We start from the raw sequence: 26,420 nt of genomic DNA, 5'->3' as shown, positions 1-26,420 counted from the left end.
GAACATGCATAACAAATTAATTACTCACCTGCTTTATTGATCACTTTTTGAATTGAATCCTAACTTGGGATTAATGTTACAACCAATTGCTGCTTTTTAAAGAATGCTTTAAATATCGGTATGTATAAATACATAATTAATATGTTATAACGTTAAGTGTGTAAGTGTTTACTTGGATACTTGTGTTCACTAATTTCATTGTACAGCTCTACAGCTCACATTGCCCCTCTTAAGATAAGCCTGGCTGCTCATTCACACTACAAACTTGTCTAGTTCAGGTCTATATTAAAAGGTGGGCTACCTAATACCAAGACAGAAGTCTTGTGCAGTCCCACACTAGTTGGACTGCACTAATTCTTACCTAACAGTTATCTAATAATTGCACATAAGTAAAAGGCGCACAGTTGGGTGTGTTGGTTTAGAAAATTGGTAACGTGATTTGTCCTACAGGGGGACAGACACTTCAGTGCAGCCGATAAAGTAAAGCTAAGGAAGAAGAGGAAAACTATTTGTTAAAGTTGTGTTAAAGGTGTGTTCAATGTTTCTTAACAAGTGTAGCGCAAGGTGGATAATATTAGGTACCTGATTTTTCATTATTGTCTGCACCCGTGCATGTGAATTGGTAAGGGAGTTGCACCCGATTGGTTCACCTTTATATGCTTTTGAAACATGGGCTGGACGAAACCTTTAAAAGAGTGACCATGCAGATAAGTGGGTTCCTTTATACCGCGTTGAACGTGCATCTTCATTACAAAAGTAAAAGGAATTTCTAATGTAGCCCAGTTTACCTGTGCGAGTACTAAGCTCATGCTGAAATGAAACTAAATGCAGAGTGTTTCTGAAGTGGACACGCTGTGCAATTGTTGTAGGAAACGGAACCTCAGAATGTGCGCGTTCTTGCTTTGCAAATGCCATAAGAACATGTGTCGTTTCTTTGATGGCTGAGGGGATGTCCGCTAATGGCGCCAAAGGAATCCAACTGCTTAGCATGCAGAGTTGTGTTCCATAAAAAGGTAAAGTGTATACAAATCCCTCTGCTACAGAAATAAAAGTACTTCTGCTTGGGAACAGAGCATTGCATTGCAGATTTCATGTTGCTTCAGCACCCCATGTGTATGCTCCGTCTCTCTTAAAGAGAGTGTCCTTACATTGCCTAATGTGACTGTTCTGATGTGCTTTCTATTTGTTCGATCTTTCTTTCATGCATGCATAATGTAATTAGAGTCCTGTGTAAGTGAGCCGCTGAATGTTCCATCTGTGACAGATGCGGGATCGGTGAGGGCATTGTGGGGCATTGTGGTAGAGGGGGGGGGGTTCTCCCGTTTCTGCAACTTTACAACCGTGGCTCCTGGCTTCCTTCCCAGACAGTTTAACTTATAACATTGGCGACGAATTGGAGCAGCTTCTCCATGAATTGGCTGGTACTGTGCTGGGGGTCAGTCTGTGCGACATCCCCTGCCCCCACAAGAACATTAACATCTGCACGTCTCCCCTCTGCAGCTACCATCCTTGCGGTCAGTGTCTGTTTTAAGCTTCGACCAAGTCTATTCCTGACTGTGCATCCCATGCGATCTGTGCTGCCTAGTTATCGGCATTGTAACTGCATCCCGCCTCCTACCGTCTTTAAGGTGAGCACCACTGTTTCTCCAAACTCTGTGCATAGCTATCGCCGACCCCCATGTGCCAACCCTCAGTCAGGGCGCTCCAGTGGCTGGTGTGCTCTCCAAAAGCTACGCCAGGAAATCGCTACGCCAGGAAATCGCTGCACCGGTGACGTGTGCATTCGGTTATTCTGAGCTGGCTAGCCCCTGCATGCCAGCCAAGGAAGTCCCTCTTGTGCGGACAATGTGGACATTAAGAGGTCAGTTATACGGTTTAAGTATGCGCCTGGAATCAGCCTTTATAGTGAAGTCGTGGTCCAAGGGAGCTGGTGTGACTGGCTGCCTCCATGCTGTGCCAAGCATGCATATGCACCTTGAGTGTCTGTTTGCCCCCATGACCCCCGTGAGTGTGTGTTTGCCCCATGCCCCCCCGAGTGTGTTTGCCCCATCCCCCCCGAGTGTGTTTGCCCCCATGCACCCTGTGAGTGTGTTTGCCCCAATGCCCCCCGTGAGTGTGTGTTTGCCCCCATGCCCCCCTGAGTGTCTGTTTGCCCCCATGACCCCCTGAGTGTCTGTTTGCCCCCATGCCCCCAGTTTCTATTTGCCCCCTTGCCCCCCTTTGAGTGTCTGTATGCCCCATTCCCCCACTTAGGGCCTGTTGTGCCCCCCTTGATTGTCTATGCACCCTCATGCCCCTTGTGAGTGTCTGTGTGCCCCCCTGTCTTGCCCCCCTTTTGGCTCTGTGTACCCCCTTGCCCCTCATATCTGCCTTTCTATCCCCTCCCCCCCCTCCATTAATCCCTCTTCTACCATCTTCCTACTCCCCATCCCACTTTATTTCTCCCTCCTCTCAGTCTTCCCCTTCTTAACACTTACTCTTATCTGTTCCTGTGACTTGATAGCAGCTTGTCCGTCTCCCCTCCTCCCCTCCTTGTTCTTCTCCCTCCTCCCCTAACCCCTGCTTTTTAAATTTGTCGCTGACAAATTTGCACAGTAGCGTGTCTTGTTCATCTCCTTCTCCCCACTCATATCCCCCGCCCCCCCCACCCCTCCTCCTGTATACCTCCTGCACTACATCAATTGTCGTCAGGCATAGTAATGTTACTGCTTGCTTTGTTCTTCTCCTTTCCCTCTTGCCTTATTTTTTCTATGCACTTGCACTATCCGAAATGTCGACAGGCCTATTACAATAGTTATTTTTCACATTCTGTATTGTTTCAAGGACTTTAACTGAATGTAAATGCCCCTCCCTCCTTGAAGCGCTTTGAAACACACTGTGCATAGGAGCTATATAAATAAACAATCAATCAATATCTATCCCAAAGTAGTGTTCTCTTTGCCCCAGGCATCACTGCCACTACTCGGGAGTAATGTGCCGTTTGACAAGAGGTTTCTTGGAACCTTCACAGAGAACATTAACTACAGCGCAATGGCAATTATTTATGGCACAGAGATAAACAAGTCTGACGAGGTAATGCTTTTTTCGGGTGGCAGCCTAGTAATGCAATTTGCTTCGAGTACAATCTAAATGCTCTCATTACTGGAGCACTAGATAGGTTTTTAGTTGTGACGCAAGGTTGGAATGCTCGTAGTATTGTGTTAGTGTCCCCATTGTGACCTCTGTCAGGGCCATAAATAGTACCGCATTTTGATTGCATAATGTTTCTTTCCCACAAGAGAGGCAGACATGCGATACTGGACTATGGTTGTTCTAATAGGATTCACAGCTACCATGTACAGGTTGCACCTACATATTGCCTTGAGAGTTTGAGAGACCGCATTGTGTACTAGTTCGCGGATTGGCTTTCCAGGGCCTGTGGCCTAGAAACAGTGGGCCCAGGGTGGGTGTGGCACCAGTATTCTACGTTTAAGGGTAGTTTGCTTGCAAGTGGTTTGATATGGGCACTGTTAGGCTTTCCTTTCCAATGCTGTCTGAGGGAGCGACGCCTGTGGCTAGGTCACGTGGGATGCGTTTGCTGGGTGTGTATGGCTGTGTGCTCCTTATTTTGTGTAAAGGCACCTCCGCTGCAGATGGCTCACTCTCGTATAAAGTCCACTTCTGACCTGGCGATTCCCATTGTGTGTGATGTGGGGATTTGGCAGCAAGAGGCTGTTGCTAGAAGACTGATAGGAATGGATGGTTGGTTTAAGTAGGTATGCATTGACGGTCGGTTGAGTGAGCCCACGGCAGCAACCTTTACTCATTTTTGCTTCAGCTTTGTGGGGTATGGCAGCTGGTGTAGACATAGGCCTGGTAACTAAAGGGGCCTGTGCTCAGTTTGACTCATGCAGACTAATGGATCCAGTCTTGGGATGTTGGATGCTTGTGTTGAAGTGTGCTTCTGCTTGAGAGTGACATTAAAGTCCCATGCGAGTGTGATAGAAGGTTATCACACACATGGATGTAGAGAGGAACCTTTGATTTAATATTCACTGAAGATGCCCAACAAGACTGAAACACGTGTAAGGGGTTGCTGTTGATACTCTTGTTCAGAGAAGAATTGCCTAGCATTTCGGTGCCGGACTGCCCCTGGGCGGGACAAAGACTGATATGCAGGGAACTTTCTTCTCTGTGAAAGGGGCAGTGAGCTATCCACCCAAGACTCGCAGAACCCCCTTTTTGAAGTTCCTTATGAACCTGCACCATACAGTATCATATCCTCTAGACACATCCACAACTTCGGTATTTGTGGAAGGCCCTAGACCTAGTGGTCAGCACCTAACAGTTCGGATAAGGGAAAAGGGAAAAACAACTTATCAACAGGAAAAAAATATGCCATAAATCCCATAGGCCTAAAACAGTGCAGCACATTGATTGGAACTCCCTTGAGCATTATACAGGTATTAAAGCATAGGTACATGGTCATACTAAAGTCACAGTATAAAACAATTGTAAAGCCCAACCATGGGCTTCCAAGAATTAGCAAACCATTTTTAGCAAGTTACCTGATTCAAGGGGAAATGGAGTTACTAGAAATAGTCACTTACAGTCCCATAGAAGAATTGCACATGAAAAATGTAAACATGTAAACCTGAATTTAAAAAAACGAATCGCAGGTCAATGCCAAAAATATTAAACTTGGCCCAGAGCTCACTGAATCCACAGAGGATCTGGGAAAACTATCAAGGGGGGCAGTAGGTACCCCAGAGTCCATTTTAGGAGAGATCCAGTTATTTCACAGTTCCACTGGAATGCATGCGAGAAAGTCAATGGGCCAGCCACCTGTAAGTTTGTTTGGCCCCATAGGTGTGGAATATTTATTTAAATTTATATAGCGCACTTGCAGCCCATAGGCATCGAGGCGCTGTTACATAAGGGAAAACGTAGTTACATGAACACGTCATTGCTTACTGCAATACGCGACGGGCAACACGAGGGAAGGCCACAGGAGACCCTATTTGAGGACAGACGGTGTACTAAGGCCCCAAAAGAAGCAGCCGAACAGGAGTACCCCCAATAGAAGTATATGGCAATCAATGTTAAAAAAAACTCACCTTCCAGGAATCTCTACCAAAGACCGGGGAAAACACTTGGGGTGAATATCTTGAATAATCCCTCGCTCCTGGTCCCACAGGTAGATACTCTCATCAGCAGTTTCATCAAAAACTGCTCCAGCGACCCAACACTTTCTCTAGAGTGGACAGCTCTTTCCGACACTTAGTTTTGCAGGATTCGGTTTTCTAGGACTTGAATCCTGGCCCAACGAAGGCCCCGGCAACCATAAAAAGAAACAAAGGCTCCTCCCACAATTTCTACCTTCAAGCCAGGAGTGAAAAATCTGACAAGGGAGACTTCAAGGAGAGAGTAGTAACCAGAGCAAACCGCTCCCATCAACAGGGTGAACAAAAGAAGTTGGTGCACGTGGAAAACAGTCCCAGAACGGAGACAAAGGCTGGTGGCATTCTCAGACATCCAAACTGAAGATCTGGCGAGTAAGTGGAGACTTCAATCACCTTCTGAACTTCTGCAGTGACCCACAGATTCGGGCAGTGAAGAGCAGGCGGCATTGGTATAGCATATACCAGACTGGGGGGTGGCACAGACAACCTCTAGAGACAAAAAAAACAAAACGGGGATATGCCCAAACCATTTTACCTAGCCAGTATGGTCGGCGAAGGGTTAAAAACAGGAATCTGGTGAAAATCTCCTGCATCAGGTCAGCCATAGGGGCAGGACACATACCCTTGAACAAAGGGGTTGGCTGCAGGCCAGCCAACCACTCAACAAAAGGGCTGGGTACTCAGGGTCTAATGGCCAATCATACTGGTTGGTCAGTAGGACTGCTTTTCAGCCGTTGCCACCTACACAAGGTGAGAGGGACAGTCCAGAGATCTTTACTGCCCTATACCAGTTAGGGCCAATAAGTAGGCTGTCATGATGGACTCGCTCAGAGCCCAAATGATCAGAAAGGCAATTTTAGCCCACTTTATGCTTACCTAGACAAAGGAAAGAAGTGAAACAAAATGGCAGCGAGCAGGAATAAAAACCCAAAGGCTACCAAAATGGTACGTTGGGCTACCAATGCAGTAATATCTTGCCCCCTTGGTGAAGCCGAAACAGAATTTTAGCTGCCACTAGCCTATGCCCTAAAACCTGTGTAGGGTGATCAAATCACCCCAGGGCCAAAATGGGGAGCCTGAAAGATGGCCCTGGGAGCGGACACCTTAGAGGTCCCCCCCCATACCATACAAGAAGGTAGGTGACTTAACAGCAGGGGGGGGCACAGAAGTCCTTATGGCCACCAAAAAGAAAGGAATCAGAAAAGACAGGGGGCAGAGGGGAGAGCAAACTGGGTATAGTGAGGTGGAAAAGGGGGTGGGGGTGATCAGGTCAGGAGTTAGAGTGCTTTATTTGTGTGATTTTTTTTCTTTGGGGGTACCATTGTAACCTTTGGTCGGTGTGGATTAGGATAGCTGGTTTTGAGTTGTTCACAACAGAATTCCTATTCTTACATAATACAGCAAAGCTTTCGGACACCTCATCAAGGACCAGTTTTCAGTGACTGTTGGTGTCGACATTGGCCTCAATTCATGTCCCAATGCCAAGCTCCAAAAGTGAAACTACCTAAAACAAGAATTACTTGTGAATCCCCATATCAAAATGTCCCTGCAATTGTAACATTTTAAGATCTCACTTTGAGTAAGTGGAGGAAATTGGGGCAAACAGGTGCAAGTTAACAGGGATATCCCTTTTATATCAGACTTACAAGGCAAGTAACCTATGTGACGGGGGTGGGGGGTATGGGAGGGAGGGAATGGTCCTTCACAAATAACCGTGATTGAGTCTGTAGTACTTTCCAAGGGTCTTCATTGGAACTTCACAACAGAATGACTGAATGGGCAACAGGGTACTTTAGGGTTTACCTGGCACTAGGGCCATCCCTGCTCTCTACTTCTAGCCCTTTTACCCCGCTCCCTAGCCAAGGTGTTAGTACTACTGCCAGGTGACACCCGCCCACCCCCCACTGTCGGTTCTTCCTGGGACTAATGGTGTTTTCCCTAAATCGACAGCGGACTAACTCCCTGGGGATTTTCTATACTTTCCCTAACCTATCCCACTTAGTACTATTGCGAGTTTAGGGAAGGTGCCTTCTTTCAGCCGGTGGCACCTACTGCTTCCACACGTGTTCTTACCCTACACTGGTCTCAATGGATGTTCTCCTTCCACCGTACTATTGTCCCTCCGATTTCTCACTCTGCCTTTCCACCCTTTGATCTTACTTTTCCTCTTACTCCTGGTCCTACCATTGATCTTACCTGAAACGACTTCTCGATGTCTGCTTCTGCTGTCATTGTTCTCTTCCCTCCACTCTACTTCCTTGCTTCTCGCTATCATTTTTGATATTCTGTCTGCTCTTACTAGCTACAACTTTCCTCCCACTCTGCTCTTCTTACTCCATCTACTACTGTTATTACTTCGTTATCACTATCCTTTTACTACCCTTCCTTTCTCCTCCTAATACTGTTAGTGTACTGATGCTCCTACTAACGCTAACACCCTCTACCACCAACTACCGCTCTGCTGCCTCTTCCACTTACTCACTACTCTGCAACTCCTATTTATTGTCTCTAGTCCCATCTACTACTACTTCTGCTACCACTCTTACTCCTACTCTACCTCTGTTCCCGACGCTCTTCCACAGACCACCCCTCCTTACGACAGCCTCAGTTCGCCCTCGCCTCCTCTGGTCTCAGATATCGCCCTCCACCTCCGGTCTTCACCCAACCAACCCACACTCAACCAGTCTCTCACCTCTGTACCCCACCCCCTCCAAGCAGTGGATACTTACCCTGAACAATAAACCAACCGGGCTCCAGGGATGTGCCATGGGAAAGGCGTAGAGGCTACTGTTAGGGGAGTTTTCTAAAGTCCTACTGGCAGTAAGCCTTTAGTGATCTATCTCAGTGGTTTGTAGATCCCCAACTCTTCGTATCAATATGTACTAGCTGAGGAACTTGGTAGTGTGCATAGCAGCCAGACGTATCTTAAAAGGAAGATGTGAGCTGTAGGTAAGTACTCTGAATCTGGACTTTAAATACTTCAGACGGTAACTGTAGAACACTTGGGAATACTAAACACTTCAAAAGGGCACTTTCACTCTTGTTTTTATTCGCGGTTACAAATGTGGCAACGTTAGAAAGGGAAAAGACAAGGATATCATATTATCGGTAATTGCGCACTAATACGGTCTTCAACAGGTTATACAGCAATGCATTTACTCTGCAAACACATATAGGAAAGTCACTTAAAAGGGAGGAAAATAAGTGGTTAGTGCAACATGAGCTTAGTTCAAGGTTCTAGAGACTGTTTCCTTGCCTGGAAAGTCTTTTAAGCCTAGAAACGCAAACTTACCTAAAGGCATTTCGGAGAGGCTTAAAGTCTTGGCAAACAGCGAAATCAAGAGTTCCTGTGGATTTGCTCCAGTGTCTGTTATTGAAGCAGCAAGTAAGCAACTAACAAAGGGAGACCGAAAAACGGACTTGAGAAGGGGACACAAGCAGCAGCTTGGGTCAGAGGTAAGAGGGGGTTGCCCTGGACGGTATCCGGTCATTGCATCGACAACCAAAGCATCGACAGCCATACCATCTAAAAAAAAAGCATCTAATGAATTTTTATTAGATGGTAAAGGGTTTAGTTTAATAAAAATGGGTTTTAAAGGTTAAAAAAGGGGGGGGGGGGGTAATGTAGGTAAATTGGTGGCTGCCTTGAGTAAGGATATTAGAAGATGGGAACGATTACCGATGGGGATTTGGGACTAAAGTCAATGCTATTAAGAGGACTCTTTTGCCAAAGATACTTCATGTTGTGCAATCTTTGCCTTTGAAATTTTCAAAAAAGATGCTGGCTAGTATAGATCGTGTTCTTCAGAACTTTCTGTGGGGGGATAAAAAGAGACCTAAGATTCCTAAGTTTATTTTGACACGTAGTACTAAAAATGGGGGTTTTGGGTACCCAGATTTGGAACACTACTATAAAGGGTTTATTTTGAAAAGGGCTGCATATTATTTTTCGATAGGGAGAGGACCAGAACCCTTGTGGGTGCTTATTGAAAGGTATAAATTGAATGGTTTTCCATTGCATGCTGTTACCTCTATGGGATGTCTGCCTGGGAGGGGTAGTAGGCTTCCGATTATTGCAGTGACTAAAGAGGTTTTGGTGTGGTGGTTGAGTCTCTTTCAAGGGAACTTGTACTTCCACTATGGAGCGTCTCTTTGGCTTAATCCGAGTTTACAGTTAGCCAATAAAACCTTTTGTTGGAGGAGTTGGGTCTCGAAAGGGATTTTATGTATCAGTGATGTGGTGCGTGATGGTCGTATATTATTGTTCGAGGAGTTGCGGGGGACGTTTCATTTGGCAGGGAGGGAGCTGAATACGTTTGTGAAGTTGAAAGCTCTATTGAGTGAAAGATTGGCAATGCTGTCAGGTCCCTTGGAGGTGGTTTCGGCGGGTGGTCAGATCCTTATGTCATCGCCACGAATGGTATGCACTTATACTAGCTTGATGCCGATATGTTCTAAGGATGTTGATGCTGACAGGAGATTATTGGAGAGGTGGAAGCAGGAGTTGGGCTGTGATATTGTGGAAAAGGAGTGGGAATCTATGTGGAATGTAGGTTATAGAAGTAGGTTGGATCTCAGGTTGAGATTGATTCATTTGAAAGTGTTAGGACATCTGTATTGGACTCCATTGCGTATGTTTAAGTTAGGATTGACTGCTGATGACCTGTGTTGGGGGTGTGGGAAGGAGAAGGGAACGTTGATTCATATGTTATGGTATTGTCCTCGGGTGTTAGAATTTTGGGTGGAAATGTTAGATAGGCTGGAGGCGATCTGGACCATACGTTTTCCCAGGATGCCTATGCAGGTGTTGCTGTTGTCGGGTAGGGGGCGTTGTGCGATTGCTCCTCAGTATGGACAGTTGGTTGATAAAGCACTTGTGGTTGCAGTGAAACAAATACTGATGGTGTGGAAGACGAGGAAGAAGCCCAGAGTGGAGAATTGGATTAAAGATTTGTTTGTATTGTCAAACTTTGAGCGGGTGGTGTTTGTGAGACAAGGAAAGGAAAATAAGTATCGAGATCTTTGGAAACCATTTACAGATTTATATGGTGACTGGGTATCTGAGGATTAGTTGTTTCTATCGGATCCGACTATCCGATATTATTTATGTGCATCAGTTGAGGATTTCCCCCGGTTTTGTTTTTGTTCTGTTTTATGTAGCCTGTGTGTGGTATTTGTTTTTGTAATGTTCCATGTTGCATTTATTGTTGAATTATTTTGAGATTAGGTGTTTTATTTTAAGAATAGTACAAAATGTGTCTTGTATTATCTGAAATGTTTCTATATTTATCCATGATTTGGACTTTTTTGCTTCTGTACCTATGAAACATTGAGTGTTCTGTTTAATACTCTGTTTGAACTTTTGATGATGTATATTTTGGTTATTGTAAATCTTGAAAATAAATGAATAAAACCTTGGAAAAAAAAAAGGGGGGGGTTTGAGGGCCCCCCCATTAAAAAAAAGAAATGCATTAGATTTTTTTTCTTTTTAGCTGGTATGGCATTAGATGCTTTGGCTGTCGATGGAATGACTATAAACCGCCCTGGACACCTCTATGTGCACTCCAACACTCTGGAGCGCCTTTGTGAAATCAGGTAAGCAATACCTTTATCCCCCACAGTACCTGGGGTTTGAAGAAAGTGTTTGTGTTGGCTCCTACGCAAGGTGGCAGCTCTGGACCAGACCTCTGGATTCCTTGGTCTGGTGACGAAAGCCAGGACAAACGCTGGTGTCTTTCAGTAGCAGTCTCGAGGGAGGACCTGTAGCACATCCTTCAGCAACTTCTCGGTTCACTCTGCAGTTTTGGTGCCTTTTCAGCAGCACCACCAAAGGACACGGATTGCTCGGTCAATCTTCTTTGCTTCCTGCAGTCCCACACTCTGGTGAGGGGGTCTGGGTGAGTTGGATTGGATTCCTGGAGTGTCCTTACGAGCTCAGCACAGGTTTGGACGGATTCTGCCTTTCCTCGATGATGCACTCGAAATGGGCAGCAGGTCTCCTAGGACCTCGGCAGATGGTTTGTTTTAAAGATCATCTAGGGACTGGTTGTTCCCGCCAGCCAAAAGGAAGGAGTCCTCTTCGGAGTTCCTCTGTCGCATAGAAAACTGAGTCGGGACAGCAGTGGTCACTTCACGGTCTTGCAAAGGGTCTGCAGAGGTCTCGGTTTGTCATTTTCTTCGGTTACTTCTGTTTCCAGTGGTCGGCGTTGCTTCACGCTCCAGAAGCCTAACCTTTTATACAGTTGCAGCACACACTCCTCTGCAATCTCTCTCAGCATTTTACAGAAAGTGGTGTTTGGCTGTCCAATCAGGACAGCCAGACTCCCTGTGTGAGCTGGTCCTATTCAGGCACTCTGGCAGACAAAGGACACTTCCTGCCTGCCCAAACACTCTAGGCTCCACTCACTCAGGATGAAAAGAAAAAGGTACAGAAGTCCAGCAAACAGTGCTGGCGGTCTCACTAGGAGAGGGGATGAAGCACAATGATGATTAATCTCCCTAACAGCGACAAAAAGGGCTTGTAAGCCCCTTTCTTCCATGTAGTCTTGCCACTTTGGCCCCCCCAAGGACCCATTCGGGGGTGGGGCGGGCCTACTGTTGCCAGACCTTCCAAGAGGTCTTTTAATAATGCCAACAAACCTGGTGGGTCCGAATGGGCCCCTTAGTACTTAGTAAAGTACTTAATTAAAATTCCCTGGAGGTTTAGTGGCGTTTGCAGGAGACCATTGTGAAGGGCTTTATTTATATACAATTTCTTTTTTTTTTTTTTAAAGTCCTGGTGGCCTAGCAGGGCCCCCTTACTTACGCAGGCTTCAGCAGACAGTGTCTGCCGGAGCCACGCCAGTGTTGTAGTTGTCGCGGCACCCCCTGGCCTGCGGGCTGTGTTGCCACTTTCATGCCCCTCCCCCTGTTATTGTATAGACGGCCGCCATGCGATCAACATCTCCTTGTGCTGCCCACCTTGGCGCTCACCTGCAGGGGGGAGTGCCACCCTCATTGCAGCGGTGTCCTCCCCATGCCCCGCTGCCGCCATCCTCCAGGTAAGTAGAGGTGAGAGGGGGCATGCCTTCATTCGGGCACCCTACTGGCGTGTTGGGGCAGGGCTCCCTATCCACCTGTAACAAAGCCTTGTCACCCATCTCTGCAGAAAACTGGAAAAATTGAGGTGTGCGTGGTGAGATTCTAGAAAAGGTTTTTCATGCCAATTACCATTTCTCTGAAATGTCACCTTTTCAAGCGTAATTTTGGTTGTTAACAGTGAGAATTCTTAATTTAAAAGTGTTAATGTCATCCGCTGTATAAAGGGCTTGAGCCGCGCCCGTTACCTCAGTTCTGTTTTTACGGTGTTCATGGTCGCTTTAAGTCCTCGGGCTCTTAAGGAAATTTGAGTGCAAATGGCGTAAACTGTACGGAGCAGTAGGTGGGGAGGGTCGATGAGGAATACGTGGGAGGAACATCCAATCAAATTAACGTTACAGTTGGTAAGTAACTTGTTCTTCGAATGGATTGTGTCCTCCCACATATTCCTCATCTTAGATAGGCTCCCAAAGCAGTAAGAATTTGGAGGAGGGAGTACCAGACTGAATGAAGGACAGCTTTTGCAAAGAGTCCTCCTTGATATGAAGTAGAGTCCAAGCAGTAATGCTTCACAAAGGTGTGCATTGACGACCAGGTGGCCGCAGCACAAATATCCTGCACCGGGACACCCCTCGGAAGAGCCTTGGAAGTTGCCATGCCCCTGGTTTAATGAGCCCTTAACCCACCTGGAGGCTCTTTTCCAGCCAATTTATAGCACTCCGAGATTGCTAGAATGATCCATATGGATAGAGTTTGTTTAGACACTCCCAAGGCCCAATTTGTGTCCTGTATACCCAACAAATAGTTGGTCACATTGTCGAAGATTTACCAATTTGGAAATGTAGAAACTGAGAGCCCTTTTTGGGTCCAGTCTGTGTAATCTTTCCTCTTCCTTACTAGCGTGAGAAGGAGGGTAAAAAGAAGGTAAGGTGATTTTCTGTGACAGATGGAAATCAGAGATTATGTAAGGCAAGAAAGATGGTTTGACTTTTAGAATAACTTTGTCCCCATGGAAAACGATGTGAGGAGGCTTACAAGATAACGCCTGCAACTCACTTACCCTGCGTGCTGATGTTATAGCCACTAACAAAATTGTTTTTAGAGTGAAGTCTTAATGGGCAAGAATGTAAAGGTTCGAAAGGGGAACAGGAGAAATTTTTAGACTAAATTCAAATCCCATATGGGCACCTGAAAAGGTGTTGGAGGGTACACATTTGTCAGCACTTTCAAGAATTGAATGACTAAGGGCATTTTAAAATAGGACACCTCTTCCGAGGAATGCTTAAAGATAGATAGCGCTGCCAAATATTGTTTTATAGTGCCAAGAGGAAAGAAATTACTGTAGGAGTATTACATAAAAATGGATCCACATTCTTATCCCTACACCAGTTACTGAACTTGCTCTAACGACAAGTATTTTGTTGCTGGCCGGCTGGCCAAAAGCAAGATCTCCATTACGTCATCCGGGAGGTCCCAATCTTTATATCTCAGCCTTTCAGAAACCATGCGTGAAGACTGAGTGTCTTGACCTCTGGATTGAGAACCTGGCCTTCCTCTTGCGAGAGAAGATCTTCTCTTTGTGGAAGACGTATTGGAGGGCAGATTGTCATGTCCAGAAGGTCCGGGTACAACGTCCTCCTGGCCCAATCCGGGGCAATTAGGATCATGGTTTTCCTGAACTTTCTCAAGCTCCCGATTACATGAGGAATCACGGGGACTGGAGGAAACGCATATAGGAGTGGAAATACCCAGTACACCACAAACGCGTCCTCTAGAGCTCCTCTTGGGGGAAATTCCCTTTAGCAGTACAGTTTGCACATCCGGTTGGCACTGGTCGAACAGATCCACTTCAGGGGTTCCCCAAAGGGCAAAGATATCTTGAAGGACTTCCTGAGCTAGCTCCCACTCATGGGAGACTGTGCTCTGCCTGGTCATACGCCGCCGTTTTCAGCTCTCCGGCTAGGTGAACTGCCGATAGAGAGATTCCTTCTTGCATTGGTCAGAACCAGAGCTGCATTGCCTCTCTGCACAGTTGGAGTGATCCTACGTCTCCTTTTGTTGAGGTAGTACATGGCCACTGTGTTGTCCGTCATTATCAGGACATTCTTTCCCTGTACAGAGGGCAGCAAAGCCTTCAGCGCTAGTCTGATTGCCCTCAGCTCCAAAGGGTTGATGTGTAGTTTGGACTCCGATGGAGACCAATGACTGCCGATTGTCAGATCGTTGGTGTGGGCTCCCCACCCTGTGAGTGAGGCGTCCGTCACTACTGTTATCGCTGGCCATGGTTGCCAAAAATGTTCTCCCTTGAGGATATTTTCCTTGCAAGTCCACCATAGAAGATCTTGAGCCACTCTGGTCGGGACTTGCAGAAGATCTGGCATCTCCCCCTAAAATTGGGACCACTGAGTCCTGAGAGCCCATTGAAGGGATCTCATCCTCAATCTGGCCTCTGGCACCAGACAAATGCAGGCAAGGCCTAGCAACCTTAGAAAATCGAATGCCGGCAGATGTAGGGCATTTTGAAACTTTGTTACCTTATACAGAAAGTGGTGAGCTCTCTCCTCGGGAGGCAAGGCTTTCCCTGAGGAAGTATCCAGGACTGCTCCGATGAATTGGAGTCTTTGGCTTGGAATCATTTGTGACTTCTTGTAATTCAGGGAGAAGCCCAGTCTGTGTAAGAAGTGGCAGGTCATGGCCAGATGTTCCTGGGCTCGTTCGGGTGAACTTGCCCTGATTAGCCAATCATCCAGGTAAGGGTAGACGTGAATCGCCTTCTCCTGATACTCGCTGCCACTACCGCCATCAGCTTGGTGAAAACCCTCAGGGCGGAGGTCAGCCCAAATGGTAGAACCCGAAACAGATAATGAGAACCGCTAACTGCGAACCTCAGGTACTTTCTGTGCTTGAGATGGATTGGCACATGAAAGTAAGCATCCTGAAGGTCCAATGAAACCAGCCAGTCCTGAAACTGAAGAGCCTGAAGGATCTGAGAAAGGGTCACCATCTTGAACGTGTCCTTCCTGGGGAATTTGTTCAAATTTCTTAAGTCCAAGATGGGTCTCAATCCTTTGTTCTTTTTGGGGGATGAGAAAATAAGGGGTGTACCAACCCTTGTTCTTTTCGGCTACAGGTAGATGTTTTATTGCACCTTTCTCCAGCAGGGTTGAAATCTCCCGCACAAGGAGCGGGTCTGGAATTTTTACAGAGTTGGCTCCCGGCGGATGATTTTGAGGTCTGTGATGAAAAGGACCATGGGTCACTATCTCTAGTGCCCAGGCATCTGACGTAATGCCCCGCCATTCGTTCAGATACCAAATGATTCTGCCCACAACAAGGGTCTTGTGGGTGAAGACCTCAAAGTGGCTTTGCACCGGCTGCAGCAGTGGCTGAGGAGGAAGTAGCTGCTGCTGGGGCTGATCTAGCACCCCTTTCCTTTCCACCCCGCAAGGGTTTTCTCTGTTGGCCTCTTTGCCTGGCCTGTCCCCTCCCTCTTCCAAAAGAGGAGTACAAACGAAAGGGGCGACTCCTCCAGGAAGATGAGCGTGTGTAGGAGTGTTGTTGAGTCTTATAGCGGCACAGAGTGATTTTGCTGCCGCTTTCGCAGCTTCTCCAAGCTCTCGTCTGCCTTACTGCCAAACAGCCTCAAGCCGTCAAAGGGCATATCGAGTAATCTAGACTGCACATCAGATGCAAAGAGCCAGATTTCCTCAGCCATGCAGATCTGCATAGGACCGTGCTAGATGCCATGGACCTGCTTACACTATCAGCAGTGTCCATTCCTGACTGAAGGCATTCCTCCATAGCCTCTTTCCCATCTTTTACTATCGCCAGGAAAGCATCCCGTTCCTCACCTTCCGGGATGTGTTCAGCCGCTGATGTCTTACAGTCCCACAGGGAGTATGTAAATGTTGCTAAAGTGCAAGTTACATTAGTCGATTTAAGGGCCATGCTGCCCGGAGAAAAAACCTTCTGGGCCAAGCATCAACCTTATCATCCCCGTCTGGTGGTATTGAGGGGTAAGCTGATTGCCTAGTGGAGGTTGCAGCTTGTACCACTAGACTTTCAGGGGAGGGATGTTTAGATGGGTATTCCGGATCTGATGAAGATGGCCTGTATTTTGCTACACATTTTTTGTTTACTGCTGAAACAAAATCAGGAGTATTCCAATTTACCATCACCCTTTTTTGTAGTGCCTTATGGAAAGGAAGGACAGGATCTTTTAGAGGACCCTCACTCAGGATGTCTGTCATATCATCCTGGTCGAAATTTGGGGAAGCTGCCTTCCAACCAATGAGATCAATGACCCTTCCCATTAGATTTCTATAACTAGGATCTGCATGATCTGCAGGGCCTGGTCTCTCAAATTCCACTTCAGGGGAAGTGTCTAGGCCACTGGCATTTTGGAGACAGTCAGAGATCTGTTATCTTGGTATTCGGGTCCACTAGCTCTTCACGGACCTCTCTGGCTCCAAACCAAAGTCCAGCTGAAGTAACATCCTCTGCAGAGGATTGTTCTTCAAAGATGGATGACATGCATCTGAAAAATTCCTGTCTGGGTTGAGGATGGAAAACATTTTCAGGTAAAGGGGGTGGTATCGACTTAGGCATGGGCAATGGCGTCGACTTGGGTATCGGGATTAAAGAATGCCTTGATGAAGGCATCGATAAAGAAGACGCTGGCTTCGACGTTTTAGTAGAAGGCCTCGATACAGTCAAGGGTGTCGACACCACTTTCAGCGGCGGTTTGGACGCTGTAGTCAACTGCGTTGAGTCGAGTTTCGACTTCCAACGCCAATGTCGATTCCGCTACCAACGATTTATCCACCAGAGGTTTTGCCTTAGTACGAGGTGTCTGAGAACTTTCCCCTGATGACACTCGACTTTTTCCGCTCGCGCGCGTTTAGTCTTTGATCTCACTCTATCGCTTTTAGAGTGGGCAGGGGCATGATCTCCACGCAGCATATGCGAGGGGGTCTGGGCCGCTTTCTCGAATATTTTAAGCATCAAAGCCCTAAAGGCCTCCAATTTTTCAGGGGAATCGTGCTTGGATGGATAAGTCACTCTCCTCTCAGAGGAGAAAGAAGAGCTGTGACGTCGCTTTTTTGACTTCTTAGATGAAGACAAGGAGGATTTCCTCGAGCAACTCTTCGATCTCGACCTATGTTGAGATTTTCGACTCAATTCTCCCGAATCTTTTTGTCTTTTAGAAGACTTGTACGTTTCCTCCCCCACCGCCAGCTTACATCCCCGTTCCATAAGAGCCTTATTGGACATGGCCTGACAGGAACCCCATGGTACTCATCAACCCCATGGTCTGTCTGGGTTGAGACACCAGAGGCATTTCCGATAGGGGTCGGTTATTGGCATTTTCCTACCACACTTCTGACAATTTTTTTTAACCCTGTTTTAGGTGTGGTGGGAGTAGATGACGAGGACATCGTCAAGAAAAAACCTGATGTGCCGTTTTGTGACACAAAGCAGTTGCTCGGAAAAACAGAACTGGAGGTAACTGGCGCGGCTCTAGCCCTTTATACAGCGGATGACGACGCTCGACGGTGGCCCTCGAGGGACTACGACTCGGCAGCCTCTAACACAGCACCCTCTGGTGTAATTTTTTTTCCGAAGCAGCAAAGCTGGGAGACAAGATATATCTAAGATGAGGAATACGTGGGAGGACACAATCCATTCAAATTATATTTCTCAAAATGCAGAGCAGCACATCAAAAAATGCAGTTGGAGCAAATAAGCAAAAATTGGGATTTTACATGCGCACAAACAGATCAATGCTTCCTGTGGGTCAAATATTACAACAGGCAACCTGTAGGAGACAACATATCAAGTAAAGACGTGAAGACTAAGGAATATGCATTTATTGTGGAGGGGACCATATAACCTTGAACTAAAAACAATTGCTCATTTGTAATTTTGGATTGCAGTCTTTTGCTTTAAACAGTAAGACATGTACTTCAGTTGAGCAAGGCCGTCTTCAAGAACCAAGCGCTTACCTGTAGAGTACTAAGTGTTTCATCATAGGATACAGGAGTCACTGTGCAGATTATAACCGTTTTAGCATTGCCACCCAAAGAGTTTTGAAGAATTCTGGTGAGCTTGCTATCTCGATAATTAATGAATCCTCTAGGGGAGGAAAAAAAAAAGTTTACAAACATTTAGAGAAAATATGTTAACCATCTTAAAAAGTGCATAACTTCGTTCCAGAGTAAGGCAGAGTTAAACAAATCGAGTCCACAAAAAACAAATTACATACTTCCCCCTAAAATTCTTTCTGCCGTATATTCCTCCCAAAGAGTTGAATTCTCCATGACTGGAAGAGACGTCAGCATCGATATAAATAGCTTGCACCAAGGTGGGTGACCTCCGTTTACTAATTTTGTTCCCCCCATGCTCATAAATTTGGGGGATTGTGAAAATGTTTTTACAAGGTACCCTTTGTTAGGGGAGTTTTCCCAAAGTCCTACTGTCAGTAAGACTTTAGTAAACTATCCCAGTCGTTTGTAGATCCAACTCTTAGTATCAGTATGAACTAGTTCAGGACCTTGGTAGTGTGGCACAGCAGACAGACTCATTTTAAGAGGAAGATGTGAGCCGTAGGTAAGTACTCTGAATCCTAGGCGCAGCAAAGAAGCACTAGCACATATATTTATATAAAAGATATGTATTTATTATATTTACACCAGAATCACTTTAAATACTTCATACAGTAATGGTAGAATACTTAGGAATACAAGATAATACACTTCAAAGAGCATTGCACTTTTGTGTTTGTTCGTGTTTACATTTGTAGCAACATTAGAAAGGGAACAGCCAAGGTTATCGTATTATCAGTAGTTGCGCACTCATGAGGTTTTTAACTGGTTAAACTGTAATGCATTTACTCTGCAAACACCTATATTAAAGTCACTTAAAGGGATGAAAATAAGTGGTTAGTGCAACAGGAGCTTGGTTCAATGTTCTAGCGACGGTTTATTTACCTGGCAAGTCTTTTAAGTCCAGAAACGCAACCTTAGCTACATGAAGTTACGAGAGGCTTAAAGTCTTGGTAAACAGCGATTAACGAAGAGTTCCTGCGGATTTCTTCCAGTGACTAAAGATATTGAAGCAGCAAGTTAGCAACTAACAAAGGAGAACAAAAAATGTACTTTAGAAGGGGACACAAGTAGCAGCTTATGTTAAAGATACCGCCGGGTTATTCCTTTAATATTTATTCCCCGGTTGCGTTTTTTGCCAGGACTCTGTTTTAAAATGGCGTTTGTGTTCGCCTCTGTAACAGCAACCCAAGTCGAGCCCTTTGTTCCACTTTTGGCGGGCTTCTGCACAGAAGCCTCCAAAAGTAGTGCCACTCTATCTGGGTCTACAGGATGTGTGGGAGGGGGGAATAGGCCTTGGCAACTCAAGTCGCACTCTTGTGTGATTGGCCCAGTGGTGAGCCGCCCGGCTCACCACTTAGCATGTTTGAGTAACAGCTAGGCTGATGAATGGGGGTTTTGCTGCATAAAAGCAGGGCTTTGGGGACTGGAACTTCAGAAGTCGCCACAGGACAAAGAATCCGAAGAGGGGAGAAGCTGAGCCATCTACAACGACACCACCAGTGGAGCCCTGCTGTATGAAACTGACCACTTTCCCGACGACAGAGAAGATCTTCTTCCAGGAGAGTCTTCTTCCCATTGATCTGGTGGGACCAACCAGTTCGCCTTTTTTGCCTTCCTGGATCGTCTCGTGGTCGAATCGCCCGTGCCAAGCACCCCGGCAGCCAGATAGCCACGCTTCACCACAACCGCGAATAAAAGGATAGTACCTTTTAACCAGGAAACTCTGCGGCTGGTTTCTTCCCTGGCAGTGCAACGACCTCCATCTTTCCTCCACGTCGAGATCTTCTCATCCTATGGACGAAGCACCCGCTGCCAGGAACAACTGCCCCCGCTGGAGCTTTCTCACCATTTCCGGTACCGAGTCCCGCCTGGTCTCCCTTGCAACAGACTGTTCAAGGTGCCCCGTAAATCCTTGACTGTCTATCCTGGGGTGACCTTGGACCTGTTAACATTACCTTTCTAACTTGATCCAACCTCTTTTTGACTTTCCTGCAAAGACTTTGAGTGCATTTCCACTGTGTGATCTTGGGCACATTCCGCCTTGCTCTCTCCAAGAGTCGGCCTGGCCTATGAACTTTTTGCTCTACAGTAAACCCTGCCTTCGACTTGCTGTGGTTTCTTAAAAGTGTTGGTACTGTGTGATTTTCCTATTCTGCCTTTTCGCTCCATTTTTTAACAAATTATTGGAGTGCCATCTATGGTTACACGCTCACCTCCGTTTTGATAAATAAGTGGCATCTTAACCTAGACTTGTCAAATAATTAATTAGGGAGGTGTACATATTTCTAATGACTGTTTGAACTTGCTTGACATATTAGTGCCAGTGTATTTTTACAAGTGTTTTTAAATAAATAATTATATACTTTTATACAAAAGCTCTGGTCAGTGTTTGCTTGTGCTACTGTATTTTTAGCCCTATTGCGTATACTCTATATACTGCCTAACTCTTCTTGAGAGAAGTCTGACTGCTCAGCCACATCTACCAGGTAAATCTGGGTGGTACAGACTGCTACCAATTGGGTTTACTGCTAACACCTGTAGTCTTAAACTTTTTGCAGTGGTCCCTAGGGAACTGCACAGGTTTCTGCCTAACACTCTGGCAGACAAAAGACAGAGGGAGGTGGAAGACCCCTCCCCCACTTCCTGCCTGCCCAGACACTCTGGAGCCTAGGCGGGGATACCTACTGGTTCCCGCCGAAGACAAAACCCACACACACAGACAGACCTCCCCCTCCCAGAAAGGTAGGAGGGCTAACTAAGTACAACCACAGTAGTAATGGCGAAAGAAGAAGGGAGGCCCCAAGTTGGTACTTGGGTGCCCCTATTATGCACTATTGAGGCTATGGACATAACCTGTGATACACAAATTACACAATAGTTGGTAGAACAAGTCCACTTCCACAATCTATAACTAAAAGATTGTCTATGGGACTACAAAGTCACAGGAGTAGAGAGAAGGGGTGTTAAAATGGATTTCTGAACTCTGACCTGGTAGGCAGAGGTTCATAAGGCCAGCCTCGATTCTCGGAACAGGGTAACCTCTGGACAAGCCAGACCAATCAAGGTATCTATGGGAGGCGATCAAGACCAAGTCTCAGGAGGGGTGAGGGTGACTGGAAGACCTCAATGAGCACACAAAGCAAGAACACTTACAAATTACTCCCAGACAGGTGTTCTATCAAAAATATAGACACATTTATTACAAGGCCTTTGTAACTCAGACCATAGCAAAGGAATCACAGCAATACTAAGTAGATCAACACAACACTATCAACACAATGTATATACAAGACCCTTGGGGTCTAGAGGGATAAATGCACGAAATATGTCGACAACAAAGATGGGAAGGAAACAGGCAGTGCAGGTAGTCTTTAGGCCCCTTCGACATCAGCAACACACCTAAGAGGCAGTCCAAGCCCTAAGAAGAGAGGAGCCTTGTGCTCAATAGTACATGCAATGCAAGCGCACACGTTCGTTTCAATGGGCAAAACAGGGTCTCTTCAGGGGTCTCTAGCAGCTTGAGAAGGTGGATGAGGCGATGAAGAATAAGTTCCCACTATTCAGGGAGGACCTCCACTTGAAGGCAGAGGCAGTTCCAGAGTGTGGGATGGAGTCGCTAGTTCGCACTAGCAGTGGAAAGGAGAGGGACTCTCAGGGGCCACTTGTGCGTAAAAAGGGGTCCTGGCGCTAGGGGGTCACCGTTTAGTGTTGGAAGTACTCACCGGTCCCAGGCGCTCCCAGACCCAAACTTTGCCAGTTCAGTCCACTTCGCTTGCAGGTTCGAAAGTGACAAAAAGGACGTCTCTGCGGCTTTCAGTTCATGAGATACAGTGAGGATTCCTAAATGGGACAATGGCGATTTCTCCGCTCCGGGTGGATGGATCAACATGGTTTCACTGCAGCACGCTTCAGGAGCAAGAAACGGCGGCAGTGACAAAGCAAATCAACTGGGTAAGCTGGTCAATCCACTGGTTGACCATGGGACACATCAGAGAAAGCTTACTTGCAGGTTTTTTAAGGGGCCGAGAATAGTTGGGCCCACTATTCCAATGGGCCGGAGCGTCTACGCAGACCTAGGACGACCAGATGCAGAAGGGTCCCAGGGGACGACAGTGGGCTCAGGGTGCCAAACCTTCCAGAGGGTCACCAGTCGTTCCTCGACTCAGCTTCGTAGTTTCAGGATACTTGGATCCTATCCTTCATTCAGTGATAACTCCAGAGATCGACATGGTATGGGTGTTTTTAGGCTCCTCTTATCCAAAGTTCCCTTCGCGCCAAAACGGAGAGGACCCGATGGAAGATCTGCTCACAAACACACTCCATACGTGGACCAATCACGGAACACAGAGGTCCCAGTCATTCACAGCACTCCAGACTCTCTGGCACCCAGGATGTGTATTGGGGACAGACACCCCAGCCCACATCCTGGAGGCGGGCGCACACACAAGGCATGCAGGAGCCCGCAAAAGCTTGGCGTTTCATGGGAAACTGCATGTCCAAATAAGGACTGCCCCGGGTCGACAACCTGGGGAAGGGGCAAGATGGCCAAAGGACAGGACAAAGAACCTCGTGGCATGGCCATTTTGGAGCCAGGCCACATATTCGTGCCAAACACGGTTAACGCGGTTAACATGGCAGAAAAGGGTTAAAAATAATGCGAAAAGATAGCTGCCACCAGCCCTGTCCAAGACACATCTGCACATCTCACAAAAAGTCCATCGGGAGTATGTAGGGCCTTTGGAAAATGACTACAGACCCAAGAACACTGTACTGGAAGGAACAGTGTATACTGGTTACATGTTGCAGAAAAGATGCAACATGGGAAAAGGACTTAGATAAACAAAGTCTCGCAGTACTGACTGTCTTAAGGGCATGTCAGTTTCCCCTTAAAAAGTGAGCGAAAGCCCAGAGGAGTGCAGCTGAAGCCTGTGCTCCTCTGGCAAAGTCAATGGTGTCTAAACAGCAGCAAAATCTTTCCAAACAAGGGGGAATACTAGGTATTCCTTTTGGCACTCCACATAAGGTGGCGTGTGCCAATCTCTCAGACTATAACATTTTGGGAGAGATAAAGAATAGTAGTTACTTGAGGATATAGGAAAAGAATGTCAAAGAAGGGCCCTTAGGGTCCTCAGCCACACTGCCCCTAAGGAGCTGTGTGCTGCACTATTAAAATGCAGATGCCTCAAAGAGCTATGGAGCAGACAGACTCCATAGTATAGGTAGAATACAAAGAAAAGAGTTCCAGAAAACAGAGCCCACAAGAATGAATGAGTGGAAAAAGGCACCACTCATTCAGGATTTAGAGAAAAAGGTCCAGAAGTCCAGCACAAAGTGCTGGGGGTCTCACCAGGAGAGGGGATGCAGCATACAAATGATTAATCTCCTTAACACTGTGCAGTTTAGTTTTTTGGGTTTCGATTTTTATTGTCTCTCGATTTACCTTGCAGAATACATGTTCCCAAGGGTAGAGAGGGATTTGTATTCCCTTTACATGTTTATATTGTGACAAGCTTACTATTATGGCTGGTGACAGTGGACATACTTTACTGACTGACTTGTGTGAGATTTTTACTCACAGGTTGACAAACCAGCCGCAGTAATGCACAGAAGGGTCACCATTCTGCTAGAATGGTGGCTTCTTTGTTTTTTCACCATTTTTAGTGTGCTTATCCTTTCTTGGTGAGGGAGGATTCGGAATCTACGCTCACCTTTGTCTTCTGGTGTGCCTGAGTGAATCAGCAAAAAAAAAAAAAAAAATAATAATAATAATAATAATAATAAATCATTTAGTAAGTCAACTGGACAATATACTTTCCAGAACAGTGGAACACTTATTCTAGGAACAGTAAAACACCTATAACTCCGATTCAGGATAACAGTTATTCTAGGGGAGCTGGATCTTGGGGTGTTTTACTGTTCCTAAAATAAGTGTTCTACTATTCTGAAAAGTAGATCACCCAGTTGAATTCTTGCTGAGCATCACCGTACAAGAGATAGGTTCCACTACCCTGGTATTACTGAAAGTAATCTAAAAAGGAAAGAACAAGTTACTTACCTGTAACTGTTGTTCTCCAGCATGGGTCTGGCATGGATTCACATGCCGATGAATATTCTCAGTCGTCAGGCTGGGAATCCTCGGTAAAGAAAAAAATCAGTAACAGTTTTGTTTCTGATCTGTATTTCTTAGTAGTAACCAATCACTGATCTCTGGGTCATACTGCCCCCAGCCAATGACTGCCCTCTCCCTAAGCCCCGCCTCCGGCAGCCATCCTCAGATTTTTACCGCACGCTCAAGTGTTAGGAGTCCTCGTGCTTAGCTTTTCACGCTTTTTCAGGAGATTTCTTTTTTTTAGGTTTAATCGAGCATCAAGCTCCACCGTTTCTACTTCTGATAACGGGGACCCGTTTCGGAATTCTTCTACGCCCATCAAGGGTGAAGTTTTCGTCGAGTTTACACTTCTTGGAGGATTCCGGAAGATCTGCGGCCTACCTCAACGGACATGGCCCAGGACAAAGGAAGCTCGACGTCCGGATCCAAGCTATTCAGGAACTGCCCTGGATGCGGATTATATAACGTTTTCAAGGAGGACGAGCATTCGCAATGTCTCTACTGCCTCCATGGGGACAAGACGCACGTGGAGAAGGACTGTGCGTTCTGCAAGAACCTTTCGGAACGGACCAAACAAAATCGTCGTTCCTGCCTCGCCTCCTGGCTGGAGAAGGGCACAGCAAGTGAGAAGGCGAAGAAGGTGGTTGAGCGGGCTTCTAAGTCCTGTAAGGGCGCCCCGGCAACGGGGGCCCAACAGAAGGCCAAGCACCGCAAGTCCGCAGGCTCTGGGAGCACAGATGGTCGGGCTCTTCGGTTGCCAAGCAGGGCGCTACTTCCCCAGCACGTTCGACCACGAGCCAGCGCTCTGGTTCGGGGAAGAAGAAGTCCGAGAACCCGGGTAGGCCGCTGGAGCGGACCCGGTCGATCTCGAAGGGGGAGCGAGGCGTTGACCCTCCCCTCAAGGCGAAGGACAAGGACGCACCTAAGGTGGTGAGGGCCTTGATCCACCCGGCTAAGGCCTCTACCGGAGTGGTCTCTGCGACCCTGATGGAGCCGGCTGAGACTACGCCAATGGAAACGGCCTCTGGGCCCAGAGTATCCCTGCCGCCGTGGAGGGAATCCTCTTTCAAGCCCACCGCTAAAAGCCCCCGGCTGAAAGAGGGGGGGGGGGTTGGGCCGGTGGCCGCTACAGACTCAGAATCAGCCTCTGAGGAGGAACTGGTGGAGACCGAGAGGGGCCTCAACGAGAGGTTCATAAACCTCAACGAGAGATTCGAGAAGGTTCGATCCCAGGAGACGGTCCCTGCTGATGTGATCGAAGATAGTGACGAGGAGGACGAACAGGGCCCAGTGGAACGGCCTTCCCGTCTGTCGCAGCCATTGCCCGAGCCCCAGGATATCTCGGCGGCCATTTTGTTGGCAATCCAATCCTTATGAACCGAGATAAAGACGAGATTACCACGGACCCCGACGGAGGATCCAGACCCAGGCCCGTCAGGAAACCCTCCGAACAAGCGGAGAAGAGTCCACCCCTCTCCGCCCTTCGTGCCCGCGAGGCAGGTGGACCCCTCATCCCCCTCGCCGGGAAAGGATACGGGGATGGTGCCCAAACCCTACTGCCCCATCTATTGGGGGTCCTGCCCCACCTTTTGTGGTGGCCCTCTCCCCCCCGCCCCAAATGGCTGGGGTGGGGAGGGGGGACACCTCATGCAGCCCTCCCTGAACCTCCTAGGAAGGGCTGCATGATGTGCCCCCCCTCCTCCGTTCAGTGTAGGTGAGGAGAGGAGAGGGCCACCACAAATGGTGGGACAGGCCCCCCAATAGATGGGGCAGTAGGGTTGTGGGCACCTTGGGGGCAGATTGGCACACTAATGTGGCCATCTGCACCAAGCGAACTTGGGTAAACAAAATAAAATACAAAATCGTAGGCTCCATTTTAGGGGGGGCTGAGAGGCACCCTAAATTGGCAGCGAATGATGTACTGCAACGGGGGGTGGCCCTCACCCCCCACCCCAAATGGAGGGC

The 26,420-nt window shown here is 47.1% G+C and overlaps 1 protein-coding gene across 5 annotated transcripts in view; it reads right to left on the bottom strand.

The window, feature by feature from the left end:
- Window positions 1-26,420, bottom strand: part of CENPE (centromere protein E) — a 2,471,681-nt gene that overhangs the window by 2,175,644 nt on the left and 269,617 nt on the right. For all 5 annotated transcript variants that reach the window (XM_069630970.1, XM_069630968.1, XM_069630972.1 and 2 more), the window contains exon 11: window positions 18,245-18,374. In XM_069630970.1, coding sequence (XP_069487071.1) covers window positions 18,245-18,374 — 130 coding nt within the window. The remainder of the gene's footprint in view (window positions 1-18,244; window positions 18,375-26,420) is intronic.

Source organism: Ambystoma mexicanum, chromosome 6q (genome assembly GCF_040938575.1).
Source record: "Ambystoma mexicanum isolate Mex_15411 chromosome 6q, UKY_AmexF1_1, whole genome shotgun sequence".
Lineage (NCBI taxonomy): Eukaryota > Metazoa > Chordata > Amphibia > Caudata > Ambystomatidae > Ambystoma > Ambystoma mexicanum.
The sequence above is the reverse complement of the archived record's forward strand: the minus strand, read 5'-3'. Positions and strand labels throughout refer to the sequence as shown.